Here is a 22,393-nt window from a genome sequence, read left to right on the forward strand (position 1 = left end):
CAATTGGTTATAATTGATAAAAGGAACAATGTACCTTTAGAAGGAAAACATGTGGCAATTTTCTCCTTAACCAAGGGATCAACTTAAAGTCTCTAAAAGTGGAACAAACTGACATGAACTGTTTCCTGACATGAAGAGTATATAGTATTTCTGCAACAGTTGTTTGACTCAACCGAATCATGAGGAAGCAATCTGACAAACCAGATTATGGATGGGACATACTATAGGGCAAGTGCACTAGACTCTTCAAAAAAAGTCAATGTCAATTAAAAAAAAAATTTAGAAGGTGGGGGATTTCTTATCAGAAACTATGCAGACAAGAAAGTAGCATAACATTTTTTAAGTGCTAAAGAAATGTCAACCCCAAATCCTATATCCAGTGAACATAACCTTTAAACATGAAAGGAAACCAAGACATTCTTAGAAAGAAAGTGAAGAGAATTAGTTGCCAGCAGATGTACCCTAGAAGAAGAGCTAAAGGAATTTAAACAAAAAGGATATGATAAAATAAAGACTCTATATGCCAGTGAGAAATGAACATAGTAGATAAAAGTATGGGGAAATAGAACAGGCTTTCCTTTTCTCGAGTTTTCTACATTATGTTTGATGACTAAAACAAAAATTATAACACTGTCTGATGTAGCCCTAAAAAAAAAGCAAAACAAAAAAAAACACCAAAAACACAGAGAACTAGGGGATTGTTCTAGATTGTTTTAGATTACATTTGCTAGATAAGCAAATGTAATATATCAGGGGAAAAACAATTTTATAAAAGACATTTTTGGTACAATTGAGAAAATGTAAATATGGACTGTTTGGAATATTATTATGTTCATGTTAGTTTTCCTAGATATGATAACGAAATTGTGGTTATGCAGGAGAATGTTTGTATTTTTAGAAGATTTATGCTAAAGTATTTAGGGGTGAAGTATCATGATGTTGAAACTTTCTTTCAAATTATTCAGCTAAAAAAAAGTGTGTGTGTGTTTGTACAGAGAGAAAGAGAGGAAGGAGAAATTAAATGAAGCAAAATGAATGAATCCAGGCAAAGGACATATGGGTACTCATTATACCATTCTTCCAACTTTTCCGCAGGTTTGAAAATTTCCAAAGTAAAGTTAAAATTATGCTATTAAGGGGACTGATTCTGAATATGCATGTGCATGGTGGGTGCAAGTGCATGCATGCCTAAACATTACACACACCACACACATACACACACACACACACACATGCACCCCTAAACATTCCAGAAGGACAAGCTATTGCCTTCAGAGAACAATGTAGTTAGAATCTAAGTTAAAGACCAGATGCCAGTCTAAAAACTTAAAGAAAACCAGAACATTCCTAAAGGATCCTCACCTGCCATATTTACAGCCTGTGTAAAAATATCATCCTGGGCGCTTCGCGTCCTGTTGTCCTCTTTAATGAACTCCAGGTATGGCACCGCCTCACTCAAGGTGGTGGGGGTCAGCAAGACATCCACTCCAGAGTTAAAAACATTCACAAAATCATTAGCAATGAGCCGTCTCACTTTCTGTGCTTTGATGAAATAATTTGCATAGTTTCTGTGGAAAAAGAATAGATGATATTTTAAGGATTTTTTTTGTTATTTCTTTGAATCAATTTTCATTTATAAGGCTCGTTAAACAGTGACCGGATTCTTGACCTTTATAAGCAGGCACCGCTGAGATCCCTAACAACACACAAAAATGATTTTTGTTCAAGTGTGCTGTTATTCTAAAAATCTGTATCAGGAGCTTAATCAGAATTCACCGCTAGATACAATTCTACACATCTAATCACAAAATATTAACACTTCCATGGACATCCTTAAACCAGAACATTTATTTTCAGGTAAAAAAAAAAATCAAGTGCATAGCAGTCAAATGACTTTTCCAAAGATTACATGGATTGGTGGTGGTAAAGGAAAGACCAGAACTTAGGTCTTTGGAGGCTTATTTGAATTTTACCTTCATTAAAATGTCTTATTTCACCTGTAGTATAATGATAACTCATTATTATAAGAATTTGAAATTTTTCAAAATTCTAATATGCCATCATAATTAGACACAAGGAGACAGGCTCTGGAAAGATAAACTGGAGTGTCTGCAATTCTGTATTTTATGGATAGGAACACCCCCCAGAATGGGAATCTGAAATTCATGAAAAGATGCTTACTCTACTGAAAAGATTAAGAATTAGCCAGCTACAAAAGTGACTATTAGTCAATCATGCAAAGAAAGGGAAAAATAAAGCACTCTCTTTAGATCCTCCTGAAGTGAATTAGAAAGGTTGGCAAAAGTACCATTTTTAAACTTCAGTTTTCTCACCTGTAAAAATGTATACAACTACTCCAGTCTTACTGGGGACCAAATACAATAAAGACAAAAATGTGCTATAAGAATCCTATAGGGGCACCTGGGTGGCTCAGTCAGTTGAGCATGCGACTTCGGCTCAGGTCATGATCTCATAGTTGGTGGGTTTGAGCCCCACGTTGGGCTCTGTACTGACAGCTCAGAGCATGGAGCCTGCTTCAGATTCTATGTCTCCCTCTCTCTCTCTCTCTCTCTCTCTCTCTGCCCCTCCCCTGCTCACACTCTGTCTCTCAAAAATAAATAAAAATGTTAAAAAAAATTAAAAAAAAAACCAATCCTATAGAAATATCAAATGCCCTTACTATCATTGGACCACAGGGTCTATAGGGAGATAAATGCAAGTATCACCTATAATTTGTACAATAATAACACTTGATGGCTTAAATAATGTCATTAATAGCATCCCCCAAACCTCAATTTTATTAAAACATTTTTTGTTTTCTATTAAACTTTTTCCTACTTTAAATATGGTTCAAAAGCAGAACTTCTGCTTCCATTAATGATAGAGTAACAGGGATACAATTTACCCTGCCATAATAAACAATTAGAAAACTAGGCAAGGGGCACCTGGGTGGCTCAGTTGGTTAGTGTCTGACTTCAGCTCACGTCATGATCTCACGGTCCATGAGTTCTAGCCCCGCGTCGGGCTCTGTGCTGACAGCTCAGAGCCTGGAGCCTGCTTCGGATTCTGTGTCTCACTCTCTCTCTGCCCCTCCCCCACTCATGCTCTGTCTCTGTCTCTCTCTCTCTCACTCAAAAATAAATAAACATTAAAAAAAACCACAAGTTTTTAAAAATTGAGGATCCCAACATTTGTGTGTGGGGGTTATATTTATAAATATTAGGGTCTAGAAATAGACCCTAATCCACTTTCAACTCAGGTCATGATCTCACGGCTCATGAGTTTGAACCCTGTGTGGGGTTCTGTGCTGACAGCTCAGAGCCTGGAGCTGGCTTCGGATTCTGTGTCTCCCTCTCTCTCTCTGCCCCTCCCCTGCTCATGCTCTGTGTCTATCAAAAAATGAATAAACGTTAAAAAAAATTAAAAAAGAAAGAAAACTAGGCAAAATAAAGCAACCATTTTCAGATACTACACAACAGGCATTCAAGAGAGGGAGTTCAGAACTGCCTGGAGGCAGTTTCCAGGCTTCAGCTCAAACGGGAGGAACCTATGCAAGTTTCAGGGGGCAGTTGTCAGAACGTTAAAGAGACCAAGATTGGAAGTTCAGGGAGGCCAAGACAACTGGAACGTGTAGGGAAGAGTACTGAATAGGAAAAGTAGCACACAGAGAGGGCTCAAGAGATCTGCAGTGAGCCCTCCAGTCTTTGGCTGAGTACTGATCTGTGCTTGTAAAAGATGAAATTCTCAAGCTGGGGAAAGAACCACTGAAAAATCAAACAATTCCAAGAGCTCATATAGGGCTAGAAATAGTGTGTGTTCCTAAGAGCCAAAGTGGAAAGACTTCATAATACATGAGGCGTCTGGCAGAAGCTTCAAGGGTATTGCCTACAGTAGAGGTAAATTAACCTAAACTAAAGGCCATTTTGGACTCATCCTAGCAAAGCATTTTTAAAAGGAAGTCCTGAAAGGATCCAACAGATTCGAAATAACTACATCCCAGAACAAAGCCCAACACTGTTTAAAGGAATACAACAAAAATCCAGCAAATGACAAGGTAAAAGTCACAATGCCCAGTCATGCTAAAAAGCAGAAAATAAGACCCAAAAACTAGGGGGTAAAAAGCAATCAATATAAAGACATCCAGAAATGACAGAAATGTTGGAATTAGCAGATGAGAACATTAAAGCAGCTACTGTAAATATGTTCATATGTTCAAGAAGATAGAAGCAAACATGAAATGATGAAGGAATTGAAGAAATAAAACCTACTTGGAAGTTCTAGGAATGAAAAATACAAAATATAAAAACAACACTGGATGCGACAGCAGATGATCAGTGATTCTGAAGATATGAATAGAACCTATACAAAAAGAAGCATGCTGGGGTGCCTGGGTGGCTCAGTTGGTTAAACATCAGACTTCGGTTCAGGTCATGATCTCAGGGTTCGTGAGTTCAAGCCCTGTGTCAGGCTCTCTGCTGTCAGTGCAGAGCCAGCTTCAGATCCTCTGTCTCTGTCCCCCACCTCTGCCCTTCCAACACACACTCTCTCTCAAAATAAACACTTAAAAAAAACAAAAACAAAAACAAAAAGAAGTGCAAAGACTAAAAAAGAGAGAAAGAAACTAGGATGGAGCCATTAGTGCTCTTGGATGACGTCAAACAAATTAACACACATATAAATCGAGTCCCAGAAAAGGGGGAGAGCAGAAAAAATATTTTAAGAAATAATGGCCAAAATTTTTCCAAGTTTGATTAAAACTATAAGCCCAAGAAGCTGATCCAAGAAGCTAAACAAACCCCTAAACAAGAAGAAATATGCAGAAAACCACACCAAGGGACATCACAGTCAAATTCCTGAACACTAATGATAAAATCACCCATGGGTGGGAGGGGAAAAGGTCATACACACAGGAATAAAGATAAGACTGACTACAGACTTCTCAGAAACTATGCAAGTCAAGAGACAACAGAACAAGATCTTTTAGGTACTGAAAGAAAAACTATCAATCTAGAATTTTATGCTTAGAGAAAATATCTATCAAAATTAAAGGTAAAGTAAAGACTTTTACATATAAACAAAAGCTGAAAGAACTCCTTGCTAGAAGGATTGTACTACAAGAAATATTAAGGTTCTTTAGGCAGAAAGAAAATTACATCAGATGGATATTTGGATCCACACAAAGGAATAAAAAACACCAGAAATAGTAAATATTTTGGCAAATATCAATGACTCTTTTTTTCCTTGTTTTAAATCTCTTTGAGAAAAAAGTTATTCAAGAAAAATAAAAGAAGGCAGGAAAAGAGGTTAAAAGAACAGGACAATTTGAAGACAAATAGAAAAGAAAAGCAGATTTAAACGGGGTTCAAATGTAAATAATTATTTTCATTAAAAATAAACCATGGATTCCTAATTCAATAAATTTGTGATTTTGAACACAAGGTAGTAGAAGAATGACAAAACTGTAAACTGAGTTACCACATGAAGAAAAAAAAATGTTAGGAATTGTTATAGTTCCTGGCACATAAACTGACTTTTAAAGATTAAAAAAAAGTACACCCAAATCCCATTTTTCCTATCACTCATGTCCATCTTCCCCTCACAAAACAAATGAACAAGCAAACAAAACCCCTCAAGACAAAAAAAGGTGACTTAAATGCCTGAACTCAAAAGACAGGGATACCAGCAGAAATTCTCACTTCCTTTTGTCAATACTCCCAATTGGTGACCATGGAAGAAGCTTTCAGACTCCTCTCCATCAGTTTCTTTTCATGCTGTTACAGTGATCTATACAGTCTATCAACTTGTGCCCTGAGATATACAATTTGAATCTCATCAGTTAGTGCCAAATGTAACATCTTCAGCTTCATAAAAGTCTTTGCTTAGAAAATTTCTCAGCAGTATTTCACTTTCTTTTCCTACTCCCAAATCATTACAATCATCTGGTCAATATGGAAAAGAGTCTTTTATTTTTGTTTTTTTAAGTTTTTATTTTAATTCCAGTTAATTACCATACAGTATTATATTAATTTCAGGTGTACAATACAGTGATTCAACACTTACATAAATCATCCGATGCTCATCATGACAAGTGCACTCTTTAATCCCCATCACCTAATTTATCCATCACTCCACTTACCTCCCTCTGGTAACCATCAGTTTGTTTTCTATAATTAAGAATCTGTTTCTTGGTTTGTCTATCTTTCCCCCCACCCTTGCTCATTTGTTTTGTTTCTTAAATTCCACACAAGAGTGAAATCATAGGGTATTTGGCTTTCTCTGACTGATTTTCACATAACATACTCTCTAACTCCATCTATCTTGTGGCAAATGGCAAGATTTCATTCTTTTTTATGACTAAATAATATTCCATGGTGTGTGTGTGTGTGTGTGTGTGTGTGTGTGTCTGTGTGTGTGTGTGTGTGTGTGTATCACATCTTCTTCATCCATTTATCAACTGATGGAAACTTGAGCTACTTCCATATCTTGGCTATGGTAAATAGCACTGCTGTAAACATAGGGGGATGTGTATCCTTTTGAATTAGTGTTTCAGTATTCTTTGGGGAAATACCTAGTAGTACAATTGCTGGATAGTAGGGTAGTTCTATTTTTAACTTTCTGAGGAAACTCCATACAGTTTTCCAGAGTGGCTGCATCAGTTTGCACTCCCAGCAATGGTGTAAGAGGGCTCTTTTTTCTCTACATCCTCACCAACACCTGTTGTCTCTTGTATTTTATCCATTCTGATAACTGTGAGGTAATATCACATTGTAGTTTTGATTTGCAGGAAAAGGGTCTTTTAACATGGAACATAATCAAACATCTTTAGGTTTTTTTTGTTTGTTTTCAGCTTTATTTGACATGTAGTTGACATATTAAAATTATGTATTTTTAAGGTGTACAATATGATAATTGGATATATGTATATATTGTGAAATGATTTCCACAATAAGGTTAGTTAACACATCTATCACCTTACATAATTACAATGTGTGTGTGTGTGTGTGTGTGTGTGTGTGTGTGTGTGTGTGTGTCTGTGTGGTAATAACATCTAAGATCTATTCTCTTAGCAATTTTCAAAGACATAATACAGTACTGTTAACTATAATAACTATGCTGTGTATTATATCCCCGGAACTTATTCATCTTATCACTGCAAGTTTGTACCCTTGACTAACATCTCCCCATTTCCCCTAGGCCCAGACCCAGGCAACCACCATTCTACTTTCTGTTTCTAGGAGTTTGGCCTTTTTTTTAGATTCTATGTATATGTGAGATCATATAGTATTTGTCTTTCTCTGACTTGTTTCACTTAGGATAATGACCTCACCATACACCCATGTTGTCACAAATGGCAAGTTTTCCTTCTTTTTAATGGCTAAATAACACTCCACTGGATATAAACACACCACATATTTTTTTTATCCATCCTTCTGATGATGGACACTTAGGTTAGTTCCATGTCTTAGCTATTGTGAATAATGCTCTGAGGCATTTCATTTCCTCTGAGTGATTTCATTTCCTTTGGATTCACACTCAGAAGTAGGATTGCTGAATCATCTGGTAGTTCTATTTTTAATTTTTTGGGAGACTTCCATACTGTTTTTCATCATGGCTGTTCAAATAATATTTTTGGAAAAAGTAATCCTAAGCATAGGCCCTGAAGGGATACATAGACAACAAAATGCTTTCTGTTCTTAAGGGCATGTAGAAAAACTCTAGAAGTATTTATTACAACAATCATTCTTGCTTTTTCACAAGAAAGTGTCCTCTTAGACAGACCTGGTGGTATGCAAGATGAATCCTATTTATGAGATGATGAATAAACTTATATTGAAGACAATCTCAGTAGGAGCCCCAGTAATTTAGAATTCTTTCTTGGAGCAAAGAGATACATAATGTAAGGGAAAACCAAGTTGATTTACTCAATTTTTCGAGATATACCAATGTAACTTCCTGTTTAAGTGTCTAACAACAATAAGCCAAGGTGGCAATAATAGTCAGGGGACATTTAATGAAGCTAAAATTCTTTAGGGCTTCCTACCTAGTTTTGTACTAATCATTTAGCTAAAGTGTCAATGTTTTTTTTTTTCGTTTGAATAACCAGGAACCAAAAGTACTATAAGCAGGCCTTTAATTGTGATTTCTAATTCAAAGCATAAGAATTTTGCTTCTTTAGCGCATATCTCAACTTTTAATACCTGATAGACATATTACGAGTTTACTCCTGAGTTTTCAAGAATGGAGGAAATTCTTAATTACTTACTCTTTTAGTAAGAAAAAGTTTCCTGTGAGAATCCTTCCTCTCACCACATCATTAAACCCTTCTCGCCTGGTTGCAGCATACATGGCTTCAGTAGACACATCAATGTCACACCTGTGACCTGAAAACAAAACAGAGGTAAACATCATTTGAAAAGGAAGTCAAGTTCTGGCTGAAAAGCAAGCGTAGATTCACATTTGTGACCAATACTAAACTTTTGGAAGACTGTCTTTAGTGGCTCCTCTTCTTTATCTGCCTTGTGCCTACCAGTCAGGGATCAAGTCAAGAGGAGAAAATAACCAACAGGGAAACATCATTTGTTCACTCCCTCATCCATCCATCCATCCATCCATCCAACTACTGAACTCCTGCCATGTGCCAGGCAACTACATTTGACAGACTGAGAATACAAAGATAAGATACTGTTTCTTTAAAATATCCACAGTTCAGAGAGGAGAGCCAAACATACGGAGATATGTACAAGGAATACGGTAAGCAGAAGGTTAAATGACAAAGGCAAGAGGATTCACTGGTTTACTTGTCTAAATCATTAACATTATCTTGGGGAATAAGTTTCTTATCCCTACAAGTAAAACTGTCAAATATTTGAGGCAACTATTTTAAAAAACCCAGACACAGCCATCTTACCATATTCTAGCCCGTCAAATCTTGCCATATTTGATGCCACTTCTGATGTACACAATACATGGTAGCAGACAATTGAATAACTGGTGTGGGGCAGGGACACTTCAATTACTTTCGCCCCCTCAGACTCAAAGAGGTTAGCAGCTTTGGACCAAAAAGATCGCACTTCACTTGATAATTCTGGTACAAGATATTCCTTATTGGAAAAAGTCAAGATACAGAAATTAGAACATCTGTACACATGGTTTTATAAAAATATGTTCTTCGGGACCTTTGGCAATACATTAGAAAATCTGATTGAATTCCTGATAGGTAGCTAGAAAGACTGAACTAATTTAGGGGTGTTTATGGCATGGCAAGCACTGTACTAGTTACTTATAAGCTGGATATGACAATATTAAAGATTAGAGAACTAGTTGGAGAAGCTTTATTTGCTAAATGTTCATTATCAGATACTCTGCTAGATGCCTTTCAAAGGTTCTCTCATTTGGGGCACCTGGGTGGCCCAGTCAATTAAGCATCTGCCTTCAGTTCAGGTCAGGATCTCACGGTTCATGAGTTCGAGCCCTGTGTCAGGCTTTGCGTTGACAGTGTGAGGCCTGCTTGGGATTTTTCTCTCTCTCCCTTTCTCTTTCTCTCTGCCCCTCCCCTGCTTGTGCTCTTTTTCTGTCAAAATAAATAAACATTAATAAAAAATAAGTGGAAAGGTTCTCCCATTTAATGCTTTTAACAATCCCATGATATAGGTTATTATCACCCTTCATTTTATTAATGAAAAATAGACTGCACAATTAACTTTCCTAAAGTTACATAGTGGGTAAGTAGAGGATCTACAATTCTAAAATAGGTCTGTACTCTTTTCTAAATCTTTAAAAGAAGGCATAGCTATGATCTTAACTGAAAATTTTAAAGAAAGTATTTCTCTCAACTTGGTGTCAACTTGGGGACAATTTTATCCCCTTTCTCTCAACCAGGGGACATTTGGTAATGTCTGCAGACATTTTTGTTTGTAGGGTTATGCTGTGGTGGGAGTGGTACCTCTAAGGGTAAAGGCCAATAATGTTGCTAAATGCATAATGTTACAATGCATAAGACAGTGTCCCACAACAACAAATTACCCAAAAAATTATTGGTAAGCTTAAAATTAAAATATTTTTTAAAGGTCAATAATTTAATGTATTTACTTTGATATATGAATTACTCAATTGCTACTGTAATACAATAGTAAAGGCTTAATAAATGTTACCTTCTTTACTATCATTATTAGTATTATATTTGTTAAGATTTTACTATGTAAGGAATGGTTCTGGGCTATGTCCTTTACATTAGGAATTAGCAGACTATGGCCTATGAGCCAGATATAACTTGCTAGATATATTTTTTTATGTTTTTTTTAAATTTTATTTTTGAGAGAGAAAAATAAGAGGGAAGGGCGGAGAGAGAAGGGGAAAGGATGCAAAGTGGGTTCTGTGCTGAGAGCCCAATGCACAGCTTGAATTCACGAACCGTGAGATCATACCCGACCCAAAGTCAGATGCTTAACTGACTGAACCACCCGAGCACCCCGCCAGGTATTTTTGAAAATAAAGTTTTATTAGAGCACAGCCACACTCTTTCATTTACATATGGTCTATGGCTGCTTTCACACTACAGTGGCAGAGTTAAATAGTTACAATACAGACTGCATGGCCCACAAAGCCTCAAATGTTTACTAACTGACCCTTTACAGAAAAAGTTAATAGACCCCTGCTTAGCATCATTATTTAGTTTTTTTTTATTGAGGTATAACTGATACACAACATTATGAGTTTTAATGTTTGATTCAATATTTGTATATGTTGAGAAATGATCACCACAATAAGTCTAAGTTGATACCTGTCACAATACAGTTAAAGAATTTTTTTTTCCTTGTGATAAGAACCTTAAGATCTATTCGCATAGTAATTTTCAAATAAGCAGTATGGTATTACTAACTATAGTCACCATGCTGTATATTATATCCCAACGATGTTACCAAATTGAAACCTTACTACTCTCTGAGATCAAAAATGTTATCCCCATTTTGTAGATCAGGAAATTGAGCTTAGATTAAGTCACGTGCTCAGGTTACATAGCTAATAAAAGTGGCATAAGCAGGATTCAACCCCAACCAGTCTGTTGCCTAGGCCTGGGCTCTGTATTTGACCTGACAGTATTTCTGTGAACTAATGAAAGGGAAGAGATACCTTCGGAATTCCAATACATAGTTTGCTCACATCTGTCAAGCTGGAAAGCATAAATGGTTTACCAGGATCTTGTATTGTGGTAGAATCTTTGGGGTCATGCCCAGCCAGCACACCTGTGAGGACAAATACTTAGGAATGACAGACATATTGTTTTTACAGTGAAATTTATAATGTTTTAAAATTCTATGGAATCATACAAATACCCAACACAGTTGCTGCATCATCCACACATCTGGTTAAGATTCCAGGCACATCCATGGAATTCACCAGGGGAATGAGACCATGACGAGAAACTAAGCCATAGCTTGGTTTGAAACCAACAATCCCACAGTGGGCAGCTGGATTTCTGGTCGATCCTCCTGTATCTGATCCTAAAGCCCTGGAATTTAAATGGAATTTTCTTTAGAAAAATGATGTATCTCTAATTATATCTGGAATCTGTTTTTAAGTGTATACTTTTCAACTTTACTTGCCCCTGGTTACACAAAAGTAAGACACAACTGTCTCAGAGAATTTCTAAAACGTAGAAAAATATGAAGAAGAAACAAAATATTCTACCACCTGAGGCAAACACTGTTAACATTTTGGCATATTAACTTCAAGACTTTTTAAAAATGCATTTTTCTTTCGTAGTTCAGGTCATTCTGTAATTACAAGTTGCCATCTCTTTTTTGCTTATCAGGAGTCTTTTGCTACATCACTAAAATTACTGACAAGTTAAAATATGTATAATGTTCTATCCTATCAATTGGCGATTCCCGGGATTTTAAAGCCCATTCTCCTATCAATATGTATACATATCTTTTACCTTCCTTTCATGGCAGTTATCCCGTATGTTTTCACAAACTAAACACACCACTCCCAGAAATTCATATACAGAACCTTCCGCTACCTCATTTAGAATCATAGATAGAAATGTACTTTAATTTAAACATTTATGTTGTTGCCAATTACGGTAATAACTGCATAATAAACTACTTCGTAATAAACACCTTTAAACATAAATCTTTGCCTATACGTCTGACTATGTTTTAGGCTGGCTTCCAAGAAGTAGAGTTAATGAGCCATAGGGCCTGTTATTCTAAGTTTTTAATCTATATCGTCAAATGACTTGTCAGAGGGCTTCTGCCAATTTATATTCCCAACTGCAGTGAATCAGATTCGGTCTCATGTTTCATCATCATCACTGAGTACCAGAAGTTCTTAAAATGTGGTTAATTTGAAAAACCAAAAAGCTTTGTTAATGTGCATTTTTAAATAATTTTTCATATTTGTATTTGCATTACTGAACTACGAAGGGTCCGTTTCTTTGCCCAGTTACCTCCAGAGTACATGTTTTTCTTATGAAAAACAAAAGCAAAAACTAATCTTGAGAACATTATGCTAAGTGAAACAGATCAGTTATGAAAGTGCAAATACTGAATAATTTCACTTACATCAGGTACCTAGAGTCTTCAAGTTCATAGAGACAGAAAGTAAAACAGTGATTGCCAGGGGCTGGGAGGACAGACACATGGGAAGCTGTTGTTTAATGGGTACTAAGGTTCAGTTCCGCAAATTACACAAGGTCTGGAGATTGGCTGCACAATGATATGAATGTATTTAATGCTAAACTGTACGCTTAAAAATGGTTAAGATGGGGGAGGAGGAGTGCCTGGACGGTTCAGTCTGTTAAGCAACTGACTCTTGATCTCAGCTCAGGTCTTAATCTCAGGGTCATGAGTTCAAGCCCTGCATTAGGCTCCACACTGGGTATGGAGCCTACTTAAAAAAAGGTTAAGATGGTAAATTTTATTTTTTTTTAATTTATAAAAAATTTTTTTGTAATATTTATTTTTGAGAGAGAGACAGAGTATGAATAAGGGAGGGGCACAGAGAGAGGGAGACACAGAATCCGAAGCAGGCTCTAGGCTCTGAGCTATCAGCACAGAGCCTGATGTGGGGCTCGAACCCATGAACCACGAAATCATGACCTGAGCTAAAGTCAGATGTTTACTGACTGAGCCACCAGGTGCCCCAAGATGATAAATTTTAGGTTATGTATGTTTTCCCCTAATTAAACACTTTTTAAAACTTTATTTCAGGGGAAAAAAGGTTTTTCTGATTAGAAAAGTGTATGTGCCAACTACAAAAATTAAGTATTATATAAGTATATTGTATATAAAGTGAAATTTCTCTTATAATCACTGCCTCCATAATAACCCTGTTATCAATTTTGATATAGTCATCCAGACACTTCCATGCACGTAACATATATACACATGTAATGACTGCTTTTAACAGAAAGGTCATACTGTATATACTATTCTGCAACTTGTTTTGCACTTAACAGTGTATCTTTGATATCTCTCCATGACACTCTAGCTTATTCCTTTTAGTGGCTGTGTAATACGCCAAGAACTTTGCTGTTTTTAAAACTATTATAAAAGAAGCAAATCAAAAGGGGGAAAAACAAAGCAGAACACTTGATAGTTTGGGACCCATTCAGTCTGGAGTTACTTTGGGTCTGTGCTTCTGCTGAATATACCCAGAAAAAAGCTTTGAGCTGCACAAGACTACTAGGCCCTTGAGCTCTACAGAAAATGCAGATGAAATTGTCTTTCTTAACAAGTCCATATGAGCTACAAAATCAGGCTGTTGCTTTAACAATTTCTAAAAGGACACGTTTTCTTATTAGGATTCACTGACGGCTGTGTAAAAGTAAAACCTACATTTCCATAGGAATTATGTGTCAAAATGCCATCTTCTCAGAGCACATTCAGAAAGATGAACATTAAGTAGGGTGATGAATATAGAAAAAAAAAAGCACGTAATCTTCCAGTCCTAACTTGTCAGAACTCTCATTAATATTAATGCAGTGCTCTAAAATTCCAGAGATAAAATGAAATGGTTTTACTTGTAAATAAGATTTCAAAGAAACTAAAAACAAAACAAAACAAAACAAAACAAAACAACCCTGAAGATTCTAAATCTCCATAGCTCTAAAAAAACATAAATAATTTACTGGTTGCAACGTCTGTGAAAGAGCTTCATTTCAGTGGATAATTAAGGAGAAATAAAATACATATAGTACTACTAAAGAAACACATTCCATTTTATACTGAAACAGATAAATAACAGTGAAATCTATTTAGTCTTCTTTAGGTGGTTAAAAAATGCTTTACAAATGAGACTTAAAACATAGAGCATGATGGGTGGATTCTTCCCAAATACAAACTATGACAGTTGAACAAATCAGCTCCTAACAAACTTGAAAAAAACTTTACTCAGTGATGCACGTTTTTAGTGGTAGATTTATGAAAACACTATTTTAAATATCCTATTGATACATATTAGGAGCATTTCCCCCACCCACCCCCCCTTTTTTAAACAAAAGCCAGATTTAGCTGAAGGATAAACCATAATTAACAGCTCAGCACCACTCAGCCAAAGCCACAGTATATTAGTCCCTAAATATTTGTACCATCAGTGAGCAGACACCCAAATAAATTATTTTAGAAGTGAAATTTAATTACACTATCTGGTTTATTCTGCAAGATCCATAAAAGCATGTTTTTAAGAGAACCAGATACTACAGAGGAAGAGTTTATTTTTTTTAATTTTTTTTTTTTAACGTTTATTTATTTTTGAGACAGGGAGAGACAGAGCATGAACAGGGGAGGGTCAGAGAGAGGGAGACACAGAATCTGAAGCAGGCTCCAGGCTCTGAGTTGTCAGCACAGAGCCTGACGTGGGGCTAGAACTCACAGACCGTGAGATCATGACCTGAGCCGAAGTTGGCTGCTTAACTGACTGAGCCACCCAGGCGCCCTATAGAGGAAGAGTTTAAATACCTAAAATTCAAGTTATATGTATAAAATACATGTTAAGTATACTGTACAGTTGAACGCATTTATGAGATATAATGTTGATAGATCGATCATAAATAAGTCAAGCATAAATAAGTCACTAAAAAGAAATGAAAACGGCACGGTATGAACTACTCTGTTGTTGGACTGTAAGTATGGTTTATGACTGTGTTTTGATGGGCTCTACAATACAGACAGAAAAAAGCATCTTACGCGAAACACGTGAAGGCTGATACTGCCGCCGCACTCCCACCCGAGCTTCCTCCAGTTATAAGCCAATTCGAATCCTCATTCTCACCATGGGGCTTCTGCTTCCTCTTTTCTCTATATTGTTTCGAGTAACTCCAGGGGTTTTTAACTGGGCCAAATACACCATCTGTGCTTCCAGATCTGAGATGAAGTGAAGCAAGATATCTTAATGAAACTTTGGTTCTTTATATGAAGATTTCACCTCCTGATCATATTATTTACATCTAACACTGTATAATCCACTGCAACTTGAATTGGAAAAGGCAAGAAGCCTGCTTAGATGTAGCTTTCATTAATTAGATGGTTGAGGAGGTGGACGATGGGAAGTAAGAGCGTGTGGGAGAGAGAAAACTAGTTTGTTAAGATCTTTATCCCAGTTGATTATCCAATTCAGCTTATGATGATTTCCCTTGTAAATCCAGGTGTTCCAGGTGAAGAGGGTCACAAACATTCAAAGAGTTAAACAGGAAGTCCTCTGAAGGATTCCCTCTATAACCAGACGTGTTAAGACAAGCATAGTTGAAAATTAGTAACTTATTTAAAAAGTTTTGAAATAATTTCAATCTTACAGGCAAACTGCAAAAATAGAAATTATATGAAAATAACTTTATACCCTTTACCCAGCTTCACTTATTGTTAAAAAGCCACCCAATTTGATTTGTGTGACTGACACATGTTGTGTGTAACATGTACAGATCATTTCTCCCCCCACAAACCACATAAAGGTAAATTATATATATCATGGCCCTTTACTCCTAAATATTTTAGTTATGTATTCAGTGTGCATTTCCTAACACTAGGGGTGTTCTCTTATGCGGTCACAGTAGCCAATCTCAGTAAATTTAACATCCACACAATGCTTTTTATCTAACGTACTGTATGTAATCCAGTTTGGTCAGCTGATCCAGTAATGTCCTCTGCAGCATTTCCCCCTCCTAGTAAGGGATGGAGTCTAACATCAGGTACTGCATTTAGGTATCATTGTCTCATTAGCCCCTTTTTGTACTTTTTAAATCATTTGCTAGCCAATGGGCATGGAGTTATTTCTAGTTTTTGGCAATGATGAATAAAGCCACAATAAATATTGTACTGAAAGACCCTGGCCATTGCTTTCATGTCAATATACCTCTTCATCTCTTGACTAAATAGCAGGACTGAGATTGTTGGATCCTATGCTGTTTAACCTTATGAGAAACTGCCAGACTATTTTCCAAAATGGCTATACCATTTTGCATTTCCTACCAGGATTGCATGAGAAACCCAATTGCGCTGCATCCTCGTCAGCACTTGATATTGTCATTTTTAAACCATTCTGAAAGATGTATGTATCTCCTTGTGGTTTTAATTTGCATTTCCTTAATGACTAACCATGTTCAGTATTGTTTTCATGTGTTTATTGCCAACTATATATCTGGTTTGATGAAATGTCTGCTTACATATTTTTACCCCTCCCCCCTTTTAAATTGGGTTGTTTTCTGATTTTTGAGTTGGGAAAGCTTCTGTATATACTGGATACCAGTTCTTTCTCAGATATATGTTTTGCAAATATTTTCTCCCAGGCTGTGGCTTATTTTTTCATGTGTTAACAGTGTATTTCAAAGTATAGAAGTTCCTAATTTTAGAGAAGTACAGTCTATCAGTTTTTTATTTTATGGATTGTACTTTATGTGTCCCATCTAAGAAATTTTTGTCTAACTCATGGTCACAAAGATTTTTCTCCTGAATTTTCTTCTATAAGGTTTAAGTTTTACTTTCTTTAGGCTCTTTTAATCTGGAATATTTTCACAGCATTTCTTTGTCTTTTATGATATTCATATTTTTATAGAATGTTTCTCATTTCAGACTTATCTTCTGATTCCCTGTGATTAGTTTCAGGTTTAACATTCTCAGCTGGAATACTGCATAGGTGATGGTGTGTTCTTCTCAGGGAATCACATCTAGAGGTACAATGATGTCCACTTACTCTCACTGACGATGTTCATTTTGATCAGCTGTTCAAGGCAATGTCCTAATGACCTATGTTCAAGTTTACTCCTGTGGCTTAATTCATTCAACATATATTTACTGAGTGCCAAGAGATAACCCCGTAAATAAGAGAGTCAAAGACTCTGCTTCTATGAAACAATGCTTTGGTGAAACACTGAATGTTTTCACTCCAAAATCAGGAACAAAGAAAGGATATCTGCTCTTATTACTTCTACTCAGTATTGTACTGAAGTCTTAACCAACACAAAAAAGAAAGAGAAATAAGAAGAAATAAAACTGTCTGTATTTGCAGATGACATGATCATCCACATAAAATATACCAAAGAATCTACAAAGATCAACTAGAACTAATAAGAGAACTTAGCAAGGGAGTGGGATACAAGCTCAATACAGAGAAATCAATTATATTTCTATATACTAACAATAAACAATTAGAAATGGAAAAAATACCATTTTTCTATAGCATTAAAAAAATGAAATACTCGGGAATGAATCAAACACATTATGTACAAGATTTATATGCAGAAAATCATAAAAACACTGCTGAGAAAAATTAAAAATCTAATAAAGGGATAGCAATAAAGTGTTCAAGGATCAGAAGACACATATTAAGATGTCAATTCTCCCCATCTGACCTGTAAATTCAATACAATCATGATCAAAATCCAATTAAGCTTTACAGAAATCAGCAAACTGATTCTAAAACTTATATGGAAATGCAAAGCACCTAGCATATGTAAAATGATTTTGAAAAAGTTAAAGGACTCTTATTACCTAATTTCAAGGTTTACTATAAAGCTATAGTATCAAGATAACGTGATATGAAAGTAAACCGAGACAAAGATGAAGGAAATACAAGAGAAGAAAATTTCAATTTTACTTACCCCATTGCAAACTCATCTAAATTAGTTTTTCCCATCAGGACAGCTCCCTGATCCAACAACCTCTGAACTACTGTAGCATTATAAGGTGGTACATAACCTGAAAAAAATCAGTTATTTTTGTTGTAGGAGAAAAAAACATGAACATGTAAATCACATGCAAGAAACAAGATTTTAAATTGCAACTAAGCTGTCCATATTGACATGTGTTAATTATTTCTAATTTGAGTTGTAGGTAGTACTTTCTTCCCGAGGTTAATTTTAATTTTTCTACTGCTAATTTCTACATTTTCCAAAGACAGTCGGCATATTCACTGTTTTTATCGTCTAAAAACATAGACTATAACAGTTCGCACTACTAAATACTGAATAATAGAGATGCACCCAATTCATCTGAAACTAATAGCACATCATTATTTTGCTCATTGTACTTGAAATGCTACATCACACAGTAATTTTTATCTATTTCCAGTCACACATAGATCTCTATTCTCATTTAAATTTCATTTAGTGTGTATTCCAGAACAATTAATAATAATATAGCCTTAGAGGAACCTGTGGCATATTCCCCAGAGACTTTCTTTTAGGGTATAGCACTGTGAATAAGCTTTTTCTAGTTCTTTTTCTTTCTAGGATCCCCAAATCTTGATAAACATGTTTCCTTTTGACCTACTAAACTGTAAAGAACAAAATTAAGCATCACTATATGCAGGTAAGTATAGTGACATAAAAGATGGAAGACTCAGGTAACACAAAACAACTAGACAATAGGTGCTAATCCTCACAGAGAGGGGTAATGACAGGCTCTTATTCCCATATTATCAATGAGTGGGAGTCAGAGGTCACTTAGTGTGTATTTGGTGGTCAGTTATTGAGTCTTCCTAAGTGGGATTTCTAAAATTTCCTAAATAGGATACATCCAATAAGCTGGCCTACCTCTAAGGAATAGTCGTGCATTCTGAAAGAGCCAAGAGTAAAAATACACCAGCATAAGTATTTCTTTTGCAAATATAACTGGTCTCAGAATACCTTGGTGCTTTAGTATCTTACCTTTTATTTAAACTGAAAAACTAGTTTTATAAAACTACTAATGCTCTGGTCAATTAAACTTTACCTTTCAGCATGTTTGATGCACATGTTGTCTCAATGCCTGATGTGCTAAAGTTGTCTTTTACTGCAACAGGAATTCCATCTAAAGCCCCGAGGGAGTGACCTGCATCAAAAAGCCAAAAGAACAGGAGCTATACATCGAGTTCAGGATATAAAGACACATTAATACTAGTTATTATGGTAACTATTAGTTTTTGGTAAAGATACTTCTTCATAAATCAAGTTTATGTTAGAAACTATTCCAGTTGAGCATTATAAAGCATCACATATCCATTAGCCTTATTTTTATTATACCTCATGGCAAGTTCTTTAAATAAGGGTATGTTTTATGTTAAAAGCCTCGCTTGCCAAATGGAGACCGCTACATCCAATTAAATTGTTTCTCTAGGGATATACCAATTAAGTATAATTCACAGTAATTTACCTTTCTTGTATCTTTTCTCTGATTCTTCAGCTTGCTTTAAGGCCACCTCTTCTGATATAGTAATGTAAGCATTTAGAAACTTGGTCTTCTTGATAAGGGAGAGACATTTTTGACAGAGCTCTACTGGAGTAATTTGGCCTTGTTTCAGCGCTGCAGAAACCTATAATGTATACAATTCAAAAACCCTTTACCGAGCCTGCAGAAGTTTCAAGTATTATACTGAGTAGGCAGATAGAATGGGGAAATATACAATTTTGAAGTGAAGCTTGGATTCAAAACCAAGAGAACGCTATACCTAGGTGGTGTACTGAATGAGGGTAACACATCGGTTAGCTTGGGTATGGGTTGGGGGACACGAAGTTCACTGCCCTAGCGGAGGGCTGTTTCCAAGTCAGGTTTGTACCAACAAGAGCAGTGGTTTAGGTAAGCCATCCTGTCTAGTAGCAGTGGAGGCCTGGGGTGGGTGGAGCATGGGTTAGGGTAGATCGTGCAGAGAGTAGTTTAGCTGCAACACACACAACCCAGAGTGAAAAAAAAGAAAGAAAGAAAGAAACTGACCGGACAAGGCCCTGCAGGGGCTTATGGCTCTAGGTAAGATCTTTATAACTATTGTAGAATTCAAGTCAGAGCCACTACAAATGGAGAGAATGTTTATAAAATATGGGTTCAAAAGCAAACTGAGAGGAAACTTCTCTGAAATCCTGGCTGGGGTGCATTAGGAAAGCTAGTAAAAGAAGTGTTAAAATAAACTGCATTACAAATGAGCAGAACCTAGATGTTTACAGTAAAGCCTGAAGTGATGACTATTTAATACTTCCTGTAGGAAGTAGTAAGTACTTACTAATTAGATAAAAGGAATGAATTATAAGTCAAAGAAGACACACCGCAGCTTTGGAGATTATATGAAAAGAGTTGGGATGGGAGTTCAGAGAGAAGGAAGATGGGCGAAGGAGTAATATTTATTATTAACCAAGAGCCAGACATAGGTGCTTTACATGCATTATTACTTCACTTAACCCTATAACAACCACATAAGTTATGTATTATTAACCTCATTTCACAAATGAAGACTGAAGCTCAGAGAGGTTAGTGATTTGTCCAAAGCCACATAGTAGTATAGGGGAGAAGTAACTTCATAATACAAGCTCCTGCACCATCTCTCTCTACATGAGTGCAAGCTTAGTTTGTCTTCCAAGTTGACTGTATTTTCAGGTGTCCTACATCCATCAAGCAACAGGAGTTTGCATTTGAGGGGAAAATCTGCAAATCATCTGCTCTCATCTGTTGAATAAATCATCAAAGCAGCGGTATTCTTAGGGCTGAGCTTAAGATTAGAAACGCAGTGGGAACAGGCCACTGAGAGGACCCCTAAGGCTGATGCACAAGAGGAGGAAAGCACTGCCGACAGGTGGCTGAGGCAGTGACTCAGGGAGGGGTGGGGGCAGGCGGGCCAAATTGTAAGAATGACAAAAATTATGTCTCACTGTCTTCTTGCCTCCCCTCAAGTCTCCTAATGCCTACTATCCTCAGATGCTTTGTGACTTGCCAACTGGTACAAGAATACAAGAGAAACCCGTTTCAGATGTGGTTACAAGGGCAAGAAATGAGATTGTCTAGGAGCACTCATCTGAAATGCTGCTGATCTTCATTAGGACCATTTTTAGGAAATCCAGATTTGAGAAAATGAAAAAGAGAATTGGAGAAGAGAAATGAAAACAAAGATGCTAATTAACTAGAATGACCTGAGCATAAGAAGTGTGAAAATATAAACAGTGCAGCTTCCCTGGGACAAAATTGAAGGGGTCATATCTGAATATGAGATAAAATCGACCATAAAAGTTTTTGTTAAAAAAACCAAATTTGTTTTCCCTGGCACTTCTTTTCTCTAATAGAAAATAGGTGTTTCCTTGAGGCCACTGCTTCTCCTGCAGCTTTCTCAAGAGATGACTGTTTTATTAATTTTTTTCTTAAAAAAAATTTTTTTAATGTTTATTTTTGATAGATTGCGAGCAGGGGAGGGGCAGAGAGAGAGGGAGACACAGAATCCAAAGCAGGCTCCAGGCTCCTGAGCTGTCAGGACAGAGCCCAACGTGGGGCTCGAACTCATGGACTGCTGGCGCATGATGTGAGCTGAAGTCAGATGCTCAACCCACTGAGCCACCCAGGTGCCCCAAGAGATGACTGTTTTAGCTTCTACCTACCGTGGACCAGAGTCCAGAGGGGGAGGGGAGAGTGTGCAGGTAAGTATCCTCCTCATTCTTCAATGCCTTCCTCTTCCCTCTTCACTCAAAAATCCCAGCTCATCTGAAGTACAGGACTTGGAGGAGTTTTTATCACTCTTCCTGGGGTGTGAACCTACTGTCTGCCTGGTACCCCTTTTCATTCATCAAAGATTTTAGCACTTAGCTCCCTTTAGTCTACTTTACAGTGGCTCCTGTTGTTATTCTTGTTGACTTCAGGCTTCAAGTAATGTACACTGAAACCCGGCCTCTCAGTTCAACCTCATTTCTGGCAAACTCTTCCTTCACCTTGCTCAGGTCATCAACTCGTCCCAGATGACATCATTACCAAGATATGTATAACCTCCAAAACCTCAATTCTAGTTATCCTCCAACTCCTGTCCGCCCAGCTCATTCGCCCAACCATCCACACGGTCAGCCAAAAAACGGGGACCTCAGTCCCACAGCTGCAAAGAAATCGAGTCTGCCAACAACCAATGAGCTTGAAGGAGGACCTTGAGCTTCAGATGAAACCACAGTCCTGGC

At 36.7% G+C, this 22,393-nt stretch overlaps 2 protein-coding genes across 4 annotated transcripts in view; one reads left to right on the forward strand and one right to left on the reverse strand.

The window, feature by feature from the left end:
* Positions 1–22,393, forward strand: part of RTN4IP1 (reticulon 4 interacting protein 1) — a 150,967-nt gene that overhangs the window by 73,429 nt on the left and 55,145 nt on the right. The window lies entirely within an intron of this gene.
* The window catches only part of QRSL1 (glutaminyl-tRNA amidotransferase subunit QRSL1), a 31,434-nt gene that overhangs the window by 3,265 nt on the left and 5,776 nt on the right, over positions 1–22,393 (reverse strand). The window contains exons 2-10 of one of the 3 annotated variants that reach the window (XM_015076638.3): positions 19,629–19,788; positions 19,209–19,307; positions 18,098–18,194; positions 15,192–15,368; positions 11,334–11,509; positions 11,131–11,243; positions 8,909–9,101; positions 8,264–8,381; positions 1,363–1,568 (exon numbers count right to left, since the gene is read on the reverse strand). In XM_015076638.3, coding sequence (XP_014932124.1) covers positions 1,363–1,568; positions 8,264–8,381; positions 8,909–9,101; positions 11,131–11,243; positions 11,334–11,509; positions 15,192–15,368; positions 18,098–18,194; positions 19,209–19,307; positions 19,629–19,788 — 1,339 coding nt within the window. The remainder of the gene's footprint in view (positions 1–1,362; positions 1,569–8,263; positions 8,382–8,908; positions 9,102–11,130; positions 11,244–11,333; positions 11,510–15,191; positions 15,369–18,097; positions 18,195–19,208; positions 19,308–19,628; positions 19,789–22,393) is intronic. The other 2 variants (XM_015076640.3, XM_053222418.1) reach the window with 2 other exon arrangements.

The sequence above is a fragment of the Acinonyx jubatus genome, chromosome B2, assembly GCF_027475565.1.
Source record: "Acinonyx jubatus isolate Ajub_Pintada_27869175 chromosome B2, VMU_Ajub_asm_v1.0, whole genome shotgun sequence".
Lineage (NCBI taxonomy): Eukaryota > Metazoa > Chordata > Mammalia > Carnivora > Felidae > Acinonyx > Acinonyx jubatus.